Here is a 13,060-nt window from a genome sequence, read left to right as displayed (position 1 = left end):
AGGAGAAGAGGGCATCGTCTGAAACTGCACCAGGGGAAGTTCAGGCTAGAAATGAGGAGGCATTTCTTCACAGAAAGGGTTGTTAGGCGTTGGAATGGCCTGCCCAGCGAGGTGGTGGAGTCCCCATCCCTGGAGGTGTTTAAGAAAAGACTGGAGGTGGCACTTAGTGCCATGGTCTAGTTGACGTGGTGGTGTTAGGGCAAAGGTTGGACTCCATGATGCCAGAGGTTTCTTCCAACCAGATTGACTGTGTTTCTGTGAATTTCAGTCTCACAAGGCTTACATGTATGCTTCAGTGGGCAACGGCACTTGAGAAAAGACTTTCCAAAAGACTTGTTGAAGCATCCTTACAAAACTACAGGCACATCTAATGTCTGTCCAGTGGCAAAGCATTTTGCATGTGATGATAGTATTTTTGGGTCACCATTACCAGTGTAGCTCACCCCTAAGAAAATGGGAAGACCACGAATGTTCAAGCAAATTTGCTAATTATTTGGAAGGGCAGCACTTTATTCTCTGAAATTGGGGGGTTGGCAAGATTTGAAATGTTCCTAAGTCCTGGTTTTTCATTGCTTTCCTGCTTTTTCTTGCACTGCAGGCTCCCCCACTAGCTACTTTGCCGTAGCTGTCGTGAAGAAAGGAACAGGCTTCACAATAAATGACTTGCAGGGCAAAACCTCCTGCCACACGGGCCTGGGCAGGTCCGCTGGCTGGAACATCCCAATTGGGACACTCCTCCACCGGGGAGACATCAAGTGGGATGGCATAGACTCAGCCTCCATCGAGCAAGGTGAGGAGGGAAAAAGGGCGAGATAAATGGCTTAAAATTAAGCCAGAGCTGGTGGTGCAGTGAAAGCGATGTGTGGTGATCTTCTGCGGAGGTCCAGATGTGGCTCACAGAGCTGTCAAGTCATTGACATTCTTTGTGCATCCCCTCCCGCCCAGGTCCTTGTAAAAGTGAATTTTAGACTAACTATTGCTTCTTTCTCATCTGTAGCGGTGGCCAATTTTTTCTCTGCTAGCTGCGTGCCTGGTGCCACCACTGAACAAAAACTGTGCCGTCAGTGCAAGGGGGACTCCAAAAACAAATGCTCCCGCTCAGGACCTTATTCTGGATATTCTGGAGCTTTTCAGTGAGTGAAAGTGATTTTTCCTTTGGGGAAATATTCTAGCCCTGACACATGCAAGTTTTCGTTATACCAAGGAGGGCTGTGTTGTAACCAGGGGTCTTGAGGAGACTAAATTTATAGAACAACTGGGAGTGCTGGTAATTAAAGATCCAATTAGTAATAACCGGCAGGCAGCTAGTGGGAGATGAGAGAGGCAGCTGGGTTGTATGGTTTTGCACAGACTTAAGAATACACAGCATTAGCATTGTGCTAAGTCTAACTGGGCTTCTTGAGCATTACTTCTCTGTCATCACATTTTCTTCCCTGCCCGTACAGCTTTTTGGGGGGAAGACCACGGCTCTACGGTTGCAGTTTGTGCCAAAGTAATTTGCTGAAACAGGGACTAGGGAGCCACAATGTCTGGTTTTTTAACATCTCTTCTGCTCCTCCCACCTGCAGGTGTCTGAAAGACGGAAAAGGAGATGTGGCTTTTGTGAAACACACAACTGTTCAAGGTAGGCCTGCAACATCACTTGCTTCTCTCCTTTCTAGTCCAACCTCTCACTGCCTCTCCATCCTGCAATGAGTCTACAGTGTGCAGGCTTTCATTGATCTCCAGGTTTGCCCTCCTTTCATTTCTAGAAACATGTTTTGCACACTGTGGACTGACTCATCCTTGTTTTTGAGAAATATGATTATGGTGAGGTTGGCTTTTTTTTTTTTCTTTGAGGTTCTTCTTTGAAGAAGGTAAACCTGCTTGATTTAAGGTCAATGGTATTATCATTGGTGCTGTATCTCAGAGCCAGCTGTAATATTATCACAGCGAACAGAGGGTGAGCAATGGTGTAGGTAATTACGCTCACCCACCCCTCTGGAAGGGATTTTGGAGGGAATTCAGCCCACAGCAAGAGTTCACTAACTCTGCACTTCTTGGAGATGGAAGAGATGGCCTGGCATGCCCAGGACCTGCAGTGAGCTCAGTGTGGAGGGCCACCAAGATGGTCATGGGGCACAGACACCTGTCTTGCGAGGAGAGGCTCAGCGGGGTGGGCTTGATCAGCCTGGGGAAGAGATGGCTTTGGGGGGACCTCAGAGCAGCCTGCCTGTACCTACAAGGAGGTTAGCGAGAAGGTGGAGCCAAGATGTTTATGGAGGTGGACAGTGGAAAGATGAGAAACAACAATCATAAACTGAAATGAGAGGTTTGGACCAGATACAAGGGGACATTTCTTCCCCTTGAGGACAGTCAAGTAGTGGGACGGGTTGCTCAGGACTGCTGTGCACTCTCCATCCTTGAAGGTTTTCAAGGATGCAACCTGGTCTGTCCCTGCTTTGAGCAGAGGCTTGGACCAGAGATCTTCAGAGGTCCTTTCCCACCTGAATTCTCCCATGACCCTGTGATCTCAGACCTGGGCTCTGTTTTCAGCCTTGACATTGGCTACCTACTGGCCTTCACAGACCATGCGCGGCTCCTGACCTGTTCAATCCATTTGTATGGTGTTTGTAAATCTATTTCTATTTGTATCCCTTTGTACGTGTCCGGATGTGTAGGCACTACTACCACATAAATCCTCTTACTGTTGGGCTAGTTATGATAGAGGCAGAGATAACCACTCTTTCACAGGCACATGTGTTCTCCTTTCTGCCTTGTCTTCGTATGACCACGATGACCCCATTACCATTGCGAAGGGGGTACATGCAACCTGTCTTCTGCAAAGAATTCTCCCCTGAGCTTCAGCAGAAATACATTCATTACAAAGCTGCCCTAGACTGGCTTTTTTGTCTCTTTTTGTGGTGATGCAACTCATGGTTCTTCCCTTCCTCCAGAAAATGCCCCGATGGAGAAGAGTGAGTACGAGCTTCTGTGTCTGGATGGCAACCGTCAGCCCGTGGACAGCTACAAAACCTGTCACTGGGCCAGGGTGCCTGCTCATGCCGTTGTGGCTCGAGATGATAGCAAGGTTGATGACATCTGGAATTTTCTCTCAAAAGCACAGGTATTGTCAAGCTCTTCTTTTCTTCCCCTAGCATCCCTTCTTCTGTCCTCTGGCTTTGCTTTCTCTCTCCAGCTTTCCAAGAGCTTTGGTATGATCATTTGGTATGATTATTTTTCCCTCGTGGCAGGAAAAATTTGGCGTGGGCACAACTGGCAGCTTCCAGCTCTTTGGGCCACCTGGCAAGAAGGACACAGGCCTCAAAGACTTGCTTTTCAAAGACTCTGCTATAGGGCTGAAGCGTATCCCATCACTGATGGATTCCCAGCTCTACCTGGGCTTTGAGTATTACAATGCCATCCAGAGCCTTCAGAAAGGTAGGCAGGACATGAAACCCTAACGTTGTGTCAGTGTGAGCTGCAGTGAAGAGATAGGATCAGCAAATACATCTGGGCAAAAGGAACATGATTTTTCCAAACTCAGACAATATCCTCTGCAAGGTATTTCCTGGGAAAGGTATTATCATTAAAATCACACAATCTTCACAAACTTCACTTACATCAACAGAAGGAATTTGTTGATTCCAAAGTCAAAATAACATCATTGCCACACTGACAAAGGCGGAAAATTTACATGCACTCCTCCCCTCGTCCCTTCACCACAATTACAACAACAAAAATTGCCCACGGTTATTCAGCTGGTGGTAGAGATTGGGCATGGTCAAAACTGCTGCTTAGAAGAGCCATTTCTGAGACGTGAGGAAGGAACATCCAGGGACACCAGATCTACTGTTGACCACTTGAGGGAAACAGTGTCCTTTATTTCTATCTAGGCTCATCAAGCATTTACTAATGTCCTAGCTGGCTTTCGGAGTCAAACATCCCACAAACGACCTCTAAAACCCGCTTAAAATGTATAGTTGCTCAGAAATCTCTGTGGTAGGTTCAGCCGCTATGGCATTTATGGAAGGGGGTGCATGGACTTCATGGAGCATCAACACAGATTATTCAAATGCCACTTCGCAGACACAAAGCTAGGTTGTATTTTTCCAGATCAATCTGGTCTTAGTCTCAGGGTTGTCTGGGCTGTGAGGTCTGGAGAAATGCGGAATCTATTATAGGCAGCAATACCAATACTATTAATGCATGGTTGTCTAGTGGTTGCGATGTTTTAGCTAACACGAATCTGCCTGAATGGCTTGTGTTATGCAGAAATTCTCCTTGCTGATCTGTAAGTTGATTTTTTTTTGCGTATTCGTCAGCTTAAAAATCATCCATTCTATTCAAGCCAGCCCAGGGCTTATTAAATCAGAATTTCTTGCGCTGAGCAGCAGCAGGTTGGTGCGTACCGATGGTTTCGTGGCCGAGTCCCATGCACCCCGAAAGTAGCCTGTTTGTAGCCTTACTGTGCAGCGGGGCTCTAGGCTTATCCTTCTTTTTCCTCTGCTGGCTTTACAGACCAGTTGAGCTCCAGCCGTAGAGAAAACAAGACACGGTGGTGTGCAGTAGGCAGGAATGAGAAGACCAAGTGTGACCTCTGGAGCGTGGCGAGCAATGGGGAGGTGGAGTGCACCGTGGCAGACAACACCAACGACTGCATTATTAAGATCATGGTATGGCTCTTTTTCCTTTTCTTCTCCCTGTGAACCTTTCAGATGGAGAGCAGCGTTGCTTCTTTCAGCCTGGGAATAGATGGGGCCGAGGCGGTGTAGATTTTAAAGTAAAATATTGGGAGCTTTGCGAGAAATGCCAGCGGGCAGAAACCAACCTCATCACAGGGAAAAGGCTTGACTACTTTTTCACCGATTAATATTTTTCAAAGAATTTTATTGGACAGTGTTCTTTTTTGAGGCTTCCTAAATGAAAAGCAATTTTCTGGCGTGAAGTAACTTTTTATTCCGCAAAGGAAGGCAAAATACAGATTCTGTAAAATGCAGAGAAAAACAGTTGCCTGCTTAGGAGAGGAGTGATTCCATAGCTTAGACAAGGATGCTGGTGGCAGCTCGGAGGGTTGGGTCAGTACCGTGAAAACAGCACAAAATACAAACTGGAAAAGTCAGGTGAGATAAGGAAATTTGTTTGGGAGGTAAGTAGGCTAGGAGAGACACATGCCTGAGCCTGCGAGTGTCTGGGGAAGAGAGCTGCTCCTGGAGGTGGTTACAAGCACACGGGAGCAATAATTTCAAAACTCCCTCCGTTTGCATCAGCGAGACCTCATCTGGCCATATGCTAAGCCACGGCCTCTCACGTCCCCTTAGCCCCAAGCCTGTCTCCCTCGCATCGAGTGCTTCTTTTTCAATCTGATTTCTGAAAAGCTCCGGTCTGGGGTCATAGGGCATCGTTTCATTGCTGCACTGTTTTCATTGCAGAAAGGTGAAGCAGATGCTATCAGCTTAGACGGAGGTTTTGTCTACACTGCTGGCGTGTGTGGCTTGGTGCCAGTGATGGGAGAAAGCTATGAGGGTAAGCACAGCCTGAGCTGCTCCCCTGGGTCCAGGTGGTGGGGAACGGGCTGGTGCAAAAGCCCTGGGTTTATTCTGAAATCTAGAAAGCAGCCACACACGCTGCTCTGAGGCAACCCTGCTCACCACTGCATGCCTCATCTTTCCACGAAGGTGGAATAGCCCCAGGAGAGTGAGCATCGACAGTCAAGAACACAATGACCTCCAGCTCCTCTCTTCTTTGTTTTAATCATGATATCCCTGTCCTTTAGCACCAGCACGGTAAAACGAGTTGGTTTAGCTCAGAGGAGCAGATGGAGGCTGTGCTTTGTTCCGTTGACACACAAGGTATTACCTGAAATAGTCACTTCTAGAAGGAATTTTCTCCAGAAATTAGTGAGCTCGATCCTTTTTTGGGTTTGCCATATCTTTTATCTAATATCTTCTTCTTTTTCCCCTCCCTCAGATGACAGTCAATGCAGCAAACTAGAAGGAGAACCAGGTAATTACTGCCAACAGAGGGACAGAAAACAGCCCTGATGGATAGAAGTAGAAAAATATATATGCAGTTATGAGTGGAGACTAAATGGCCAGTCTCCGCAGAAGGAGCCACTGTGTCCAATGTAGATATTACAAATTTGGGAGACAAATTCAGTAGTCAGATGGAAAGTCTGGATCTGCAAGCGGATATCAAAGCAAAGCATATGGTAGCGGCAGAGATTTGTGCTGCTCTCTGGAGCACGGTCACACCATGACGGTGCCAGGGCTGTGAACAGGGGAAGAGGGTCTGGGTTGTGGCATTAGGAAATTGTTCTTTATAGAAGCGGGAAGAGAGAGAGGAGGGAAGGTTTTTGGCTTTTGCTCAAGAGGGAATAAGAAATCATCATATATGTCTTGCTATAGCCTTCTTGCATGCCCAAGTGTCAGAATTTTGGCAGGCAGGGAAATGTCAGGGATAATAATTTCCCAGGAGCACGGTGGGAGTAGATGCATCATATCTACAAACTCTTCCGTTGTTGCTGCCTGGCAAATCATTTGTAAGCGCATACGCTATTCATAGGTGCGCTCTCCCAAGTGGACCCAATGCTCTCCTAAGGGAGCACGGTGTGTTCCTCAGGTCAGTCCTTAACTGTCCTCTCTTTTATCTTCTGAAAGCATCCTACTTTGCTGTGGCTGTTGTGAAGAAATCTAACAGCGATATCACATGGAACAATCTGCAGGGTAAGAAGTCGTGCCACACCGCTGTTGGGAGAACCGCTGGCTGGAACATCCCCATGGGCTTGATCCACAACAGGACAGGGAACTGCAATTTTTGTGAGTTGAGTTTTGCATCTTATTTCTTTGAGCTGGGAATCTGCTCGCAAAAATGTTTTCCCATCCTTCATCTGATCTTCAAAGTTTCTTGTGCCTCAAAGGTTCCCACGTGGAGGTGGGAAATGGAGAAGACTCTGTTATTTAAGGTTTCACTGAGCAAAGTTTTAGGCTGCTGGTGACTGCTTCAGAGTAAGATACGGCACGTCAGCTGCTTTGGGGGGCTTTGCTTTCTTTTCACATCTCTTCCCTTCCCTTTATGGCAGCCCAAAAGGTATTTCCAAAAAGGGCATACAGGCTGCCCCAGGTGCAGGGTGTGGAGTGGGGGTAAAGGATGGGTTTATGAATCTCAGAAGGGAGGGGAAGGGCTGAGAACAGGGCACAGATCTTTGTTCAAGAAACTTAAAGGGACTGATCTGACTGCCTGAGAATAAGGGGGTAAAAGTCTGCGTTGGCTCTGGGACTTCAGATATTGTTCAGAAGACCAACTTCTACATCTAGCTTTCAACTGGTGAGCATTACGGTCCAACAAAAATAATTTGGAAATATTATCGACCAAGGCAAATTAAGTATATTAAAAGGAAATCTCTAATCGCAAGAAGATACTAGTGTTAGTAATTTTTAGACTTAGCCTCTCCATCCTCCTGCCTGCCTTTCCCACTGTCCCTTCTTCCCCCAGAGCTCTGGCATTGCTGCCAAATACAACTCTGCCGACCCATAGAGGCTGTGGAGGCTTGGGCTGGCTCTGTGTGAGCTGGGAACGGTTTGCAGCAAAAACATTCTTCTTTTTATGCCAAGATAGTGCCTATTGCAATTAAGCTTAGGCCTCGCTTCGTTATCAATAATAACAAGTTTCATAGTGAAAACTGGATGTGCACAATTTGCTGTCCACTGAATTCCTTCAGGCTCCTTCTCACGGCCGGCTTCCAGCTCCCAGTGACTGCTAATACAAATTTGGTGCGAGAACATATTATTAAAAGAAAACCTAACTTTTCAGTGCGGAAAAAGTGAATTTTTCCTATTCCTGCCTTCAGATGAATACTTCAGCGAGGGCTGTGCTCCTGGGTCTCCTCCTAACTCCCGCCTTTGCAAACTCTGCCAGGGCTCAGGGGGGGTCCAGCCGGAGAAGTGCGTCGCCAGCAGCCATGAGAAATACTATGGATATACTGGAGCTTTCCGGTAAGTGCTGGAAATACTCGGGCTGCTCTCAAGTACCCTGGGACTAATCACAGAGGTTATAGGCAGATCATATAGGGAATACAGCTTCATGTTGATGTCAATTTGCTGCCCTTCTCTTTTTCTCCATCACTCTGCTGAAGGTGTATATGTCTGTAACATGTGCTATACGGTTTTTTTTCTTTAAGCAGCTTCCTGCAAAATGACGTAAAATGTTTCCGTTTTGTAAAACTAATGTCGTGGTGCCTCCAGAGAAACCTGGAGAGACACAAGCGTTTTGGCCAGACTTCCTACAATGGCACCAGTGCTACACTTTTAAGACAAAAAAGGAGTGTTAAAAGATGGGGACCTGCAAACAGACCCCCCCTGTTACCAATGCTGCTTGCCTGAGTCAATACAAGACCTCCTCTAAAAAGTGCAGAGACCAGAGGTCAGCCCCAGTGCCACCTCCTCCATACCCACCCAGCATCAGCTCAAGACTAAGTAATTCATATTGGGCATGGATTTAAAAAGAGAATGAATCGTGTTGCGTTCACATCTAATCACAAAGAGACCCTGCTTCAGGGTTTGCAGTCCTTTCGGTGCACGTTAGCGTTTTTACAAAGCTACGAACGTGTGCAGGCAGGCATTGCAGAAAGCAAAGCAAATTCTGAACCTGGCCAAACTGCTTCTTTCTGACAATAAAATAAATTGGCTACTTATCATGTGAGAAGGTTGCATATTTTTTTTCCAGAAAGTGTTAAAAGACCGTGTTTCAGATATCCTTAAAATATTCATGGCAAGGCTCCTAGACCTAGCTGTCCTCAGAGATTAATTTTACAAGATAAGACATAGATCAGAATCAAACCTGCGGGACAGGGCCAGGATTCAAGCACCCGCATCACTTGTCCTTCTTTGTATTTCCCAGGTGTCTGGTTGAGGTGGGGGATGTGGCCTTTATTAAGCACTCAATCGTTGAGGAAAACACTGGTGGTACGTAGTTATTCTGTTGCGTGGCTCTTGGCAGGGCTGCCTTCCCCTGTCTGCATTATTTGTGTTCCCAGTGCAGAAGGTAATCGCAAGCTTTACCTCTTTATCCTGTCAGTCTCACCCCTCCTGCAGGAGAAGCAGAATTCAAGCGTCAGCACGTGCTGTCTGCTCAGGGTGGCTCTTCCCAGGCATTTCTGCAGAAACACTTCCCCGCTAACTATCATTTAATTTCAGCTGCATAATCTTTCAGCTGGTCCCTTAACCGCAGACTCCTGCCTCAACACCTTTGCGCAGCACTCTAGCTCCCCGCTTGCCTGAAAATCAAAAGTTCAGGTCACATTTCTGAAAGCAGCGGCTGAAGTGTTCCAAGCATTTGGGAAAAAACACAAGGAAGCAGATGTAACTAAATGTCGCGGCCTGCTCTGAAAGTCTGCCTCATCCCATTGACTTTTCCTGAGTTTTACTTACAGCCTCCTATGTGCATGTCAAGTCTCCAAGTGCCAGCGTCCATGCAGGCAGGGACAAATGACTTGCTTAAAAGTTGTGAGGCTGATGTTTTTCTGCCATACAAGCTCTCTGAATCTCCAAACCAATTCTCTTTAAAGGCAAAAATAAAGAAGAATGGGCCAAAAATCTGAAAATGGATGAATTTGAGTTGCTGTGCACTAACGGGAAACGGGCAAATGTCATGGCTTACAGTGACTGCCACCTGGCCAAAGTTCCTACCCATGCTGTGGTCACGCGTCCTGAGAAAGCAAAAAAAGTCCGTGAGCTGCTGGAGAGACAAGAGGTTAGTGGTACTGGCAGTGGAAGAAATGTTCTGGGGTTGGTTTTATATGGCATGTTTATGTGGCAACGATGCTCTGAGTTTCCCCGAGTCAGCACAACGTGGAAGATTTTAACTTACCAATATAGGGTGACAGCCTTGTTCCTTAGCCTCCCCCTTCCTCCCTCCTTTCCGAACCACTCTTTCTCCTCTGCCACCTTAGCAAATACACCTTTAGGTAACAGCCGGATCGTAGTGGTTGCTATGGTCACACTACGCTTGTGGGACACGAGATTATTACCTCCTTCTCTGGCTATGCTCTTGCAGGTGTGTTTCAGAAACTCCTCTGGGGTGCCTGGTCTCTAACCCAGCTAGGTCAGGCACAGCCCTAAGAAGACAGCAGCCTCCCTGCACACACACAGTCTTACAGCTACCAGTGTAAATGTAACCGGGTTAAACCAGCTCTGATTTTACACTGAGAACGTTAATATTTGCTCCACCATCAGGGTCTGCTGAGAGGCACTTGAGAGGTCAGCTCCTTTTGCTTTCAACTCACGGCTAAGGCGTAGGACCTGTTGGCAGCATCTGTCGATGGGCTCTGCATGTAGCGACATGTTAAAATGGAAAAAAATTGTTTTGACAGTCGTGCCACAACTGTGCCTACCACTGAAAGATCCCCCACATGGACAGAAGATTCAATCCTAAATTTCTGGAGCTTGGCTTGGGGCTCCCCAGGATGATGGTGAAGAACTAGGACTAAGAGCTAGGCTTGTATGAGCTGAATCTTGCTAGCTTTCTGCTTTTCACATACACTTACCTCTTCGTGCTTTTATTTCAGAAACTGTTTGGAACAAATGGAATCGAGAAAGACAGGTTCAAGATGTTTGAGTCTCAAACCAAGGACCTTCTGTTTAAAGACTTGACCAAGTGTCTGGTCAAACTCCGTAACGGAATAACGTACAAGGAATTCCTCGGAGATCAATACTATGCTTCAGTCGCTAGCCTCAATACCTGCAATCCATCAGGTAACTGTAACAGCCCCAGGAAGAAGTCTGTGAATTGCAGTTCTTAGCCTCACAGGCACAGACAGTTTCTTCCGTAGCTGTCCTTTTAATTTTTTAAAGCAAAATGAGGATAACTCGTGAAAATGCCAGTATACTTTTCTCAAAGTTCCTTGGATGAACTGAAAACAGTCTTGAAGTCTGCTGCTCTGGCATCAACGGGAATTAAAGATTTTTACTCACCTTTAGAAAATATGCACTTTGAGAAACGGTAAAAAGAACCCACCCTGTCCCATCAGTGTGTGTTCAGCGTGATCTGTGGTTAATACACATTTTTTGGTGGCGCACTGAATGTATTTTCCACATGATGATATTGTTGGCACGGCTGGGTGTGTGCTGGTGGGATGGGAGTATTTAAAGGCAGGATCTGAACTTCTCCCTCTCCTTTCCCTTTTCAGATCTCCTTCAGGTGTGCACCTTCTCTGAGGACAAGTAGCGAGATGGGAAGGACCCTTACTGGAGGTGGAGGAAACTTCTAGCCATGACTCCTCTCACGCCCTCAGCACCGAACACCGACCCGCAGAGGGCTCTCTGCGTTTGCTGCTTTCTCTGCCCTTCCTCATCACTCTGAAAGTGGCTGTTTGAGACTTCACCGTTCTCTGCTGCCATCACAGCAAGAAATAAAATCTCAAATCTAAACGGGTGTCCTGAGATTTTTCAAAACGGTCCTTAAGCCCGTTCCTTCCTCAGTACCTCTCGCTGTAAGACAGTGGCTACTGCCACTTAAGGCTACCGCTGCCCGTTGGGAGAAATTTGTACTCTCTGTGCTTTTGCTTTGCCCAGGTTATCCCATTATCTACCCAGCAGATGACAGTTGCCCGGTGTGTTTGGGACACAGGAAGAGGGAGAGTGTTTACGTCAGGGAAGCCGAAGGGTGGAGATGGAAAAAAACCAAACCAAATCAAACAAATACAGTGGTTGTACGATGGAAGGCATGAATAGAAATCACTCCATCTCATACCTCAGCTGGCTGCATCTGAGTCATTTCCACTAGGCAGTACTCTTCAAACACATAAGTGTATCGATGGGGAGAGTCCAGGCTTAGACTTCTTTTCTGAAAAAAATCTAGGACTTACTTAGAAACACATGTGTTTTGGTAGTCTGTCCGATGTACTGCTGACCTGAAAACAAACATGCAGGTGGGCAGCCTGACTCTGATCCACACTGAAAATAATAATGCAAGACAAAAAGGTCTGCTGAGGCTCTTTGCTCCAGAGGAACAGAGTCTGGGGTAATCCAGCAGGTCCCAACCCTGCTGTCAAGGCAGGCATGGAAGAGCTGCTGAGGGCAGAAAGGTGCTAAGAGCTCTGAGAGGGAATGAATATTTTGATGGGCCTACAATGATGATGTTTGGACACATATGGTATGTGTTGTGAGAAGTCCGCTAGCCTGACTGAAGATCACCTTGGAAGACAGAAATGTAGAGTGTGACAGGAAGCAATGAAATTTAGTTCCTCACATTTATGTAGGATGAAGTATACCGGACAGATGGCTTTTTTAACCTGTTCTTAAAAACTAGCAAAGAAAGACATACAGCGCTTCTAAAAGCCTGCTTCTACAACTAACTATGACTACAGTTAGAAAACTTTCCCCAAGAAAAGCTGCATCATCCATGCTCGACATCAAGTGTAATCCCTTGTCCCATAAGTAGAAAGCATGGAAGAAAAGGAACCTCACTAGAGGATCACAGACTAATTCAAGCGGGGAGGGACCTCTGGGGTTCTCCAGTCCAACCTCCTGCTCAAAGAAAGGGGTCCACCAGGTTGCTCAGGGCTTGACTCAGTCAGGCACCGAGAACCTCCAAGGATGGCAACTCCATGACCTCCCTGGGCAACCCATCCCACCGCTTGACAGCCCTCAAGGGGAAGAAGTTTCTCTCATACCCTCCCTGAATCCCTCTTGTTTCAATGTATTCCCATTGCTCCTCATCCTACACCACAGTGAAAAGCCTGGCTCCAGATGCCTGGTCCAAATGTGGGCATCTCTTCCCCAGGCTCAGCAAGTCCTGGTCCCTCAGCCTCACCCCACAGAGCGGGTCTCCAGCCCCCTGACCATCTTCGTGCCTCTCTTCTGAGCTCCCTATTGTTCATGGATGTCTTGCTTGAACTGCGGGGCCCAAACCCAGATACAGTACCTAGATTTGGCCAAACATCTCAAGATGTCTGAGTCTCAAACCAAAGACCTGGTGTGGACCAGAGGGGGGAAATCACCTCCCGGACCTCCACGCCTCTCCGGCCATTGCAGCCACCCACGGCCCCCAGTGCCTGCCGTGCATTAACCCCCCCTCATGCGGT

The 13,060-nt window shown here is 47.0% G+C and overlaps 1 protein-coding gene across 1 annotated transcript in view; it reads left to right on the top strand.

Moving 5' to 3' along the window:
* LOC104164101 (ovotransferrin-like) overlaps window positions 1-11,405 on the top strand; it is a 15,864-nt gene extending 4,459 nt beyond the window's left edge. Inside the window, exons 4-17 of the mRNA XM_009703328.1 lie at window positions 599-790; window positions 998-1,133; window positions 1,569-1,624; window positions 2,937-3,106; window positions 3,234-3,420; window positions 4,501-4,655; window positions 5,412-5,505; window positions 5,950-5,985; window positions 6,639-6,797; window positions 7,829-7,973; window positions 8,878-8,942; window positions 9,545-9,729; window positions 10,544-10,730; window positions 11,165-11,405. Coding sequence (XP_009701630.1) covers window positions 599-790; window positions 998-1,133; window positions 1,569-1,624; window positions 2,937-3,106; window positions 3,234-3,420; window positions 4,501-4,655; window positions 5,412-5,505; window positions 5,950-5,985; window positions 6,639-6,797; window positions 7,829-7,973; window positions 8,878-8,942; window positions 9,545-9,729; window positions 10,544-10,730; window positions 11,165-11,202 — 1,805 coding nt within the window. The 3' untranslated portion in view covers window positions 11,203-11,405. The remainder of the gene's footprint in view (window positions 1-598; window positions 791-997; window positions 1,134-1,568; window positions 1,625-2,936; window positions 3,107-3,233; window positions 3,421-4,500; window positions 4,656-5,411; window positions 5,506-5,949; window positions 5,986-6,638; window positions 6,798-7,828; window positions 7,974-8,877; window positions 8,943-9,544; window positions 9,730-10,543; window positions 10,731-11,164) is intronic.
* Window positions 11,406-13,060: the final 1,655 nt, after the last annotated feature.

This window comes from Cariama cristata, unplaced genomic scaffold, assembly GCF_000690535.1.
Source record: "Cariama cristata isolate BGI_N322 unplaced genomic scaffold, ASM69053v1 scaffold6987, whole genome shotgun sequence".
NCBI classification, from domain to species: domain Eukaryota; kingdom Metazoa; phylum Chordata; class Aves; order Cariamiformes; family Cariamidae; genus Cariama; species Cariama cristata.
The sequence above is the reverse complement of the archived record's forward strand: the minus strand, read 5'-3'. Positions and strand labels throughout refer to the sequence as shown.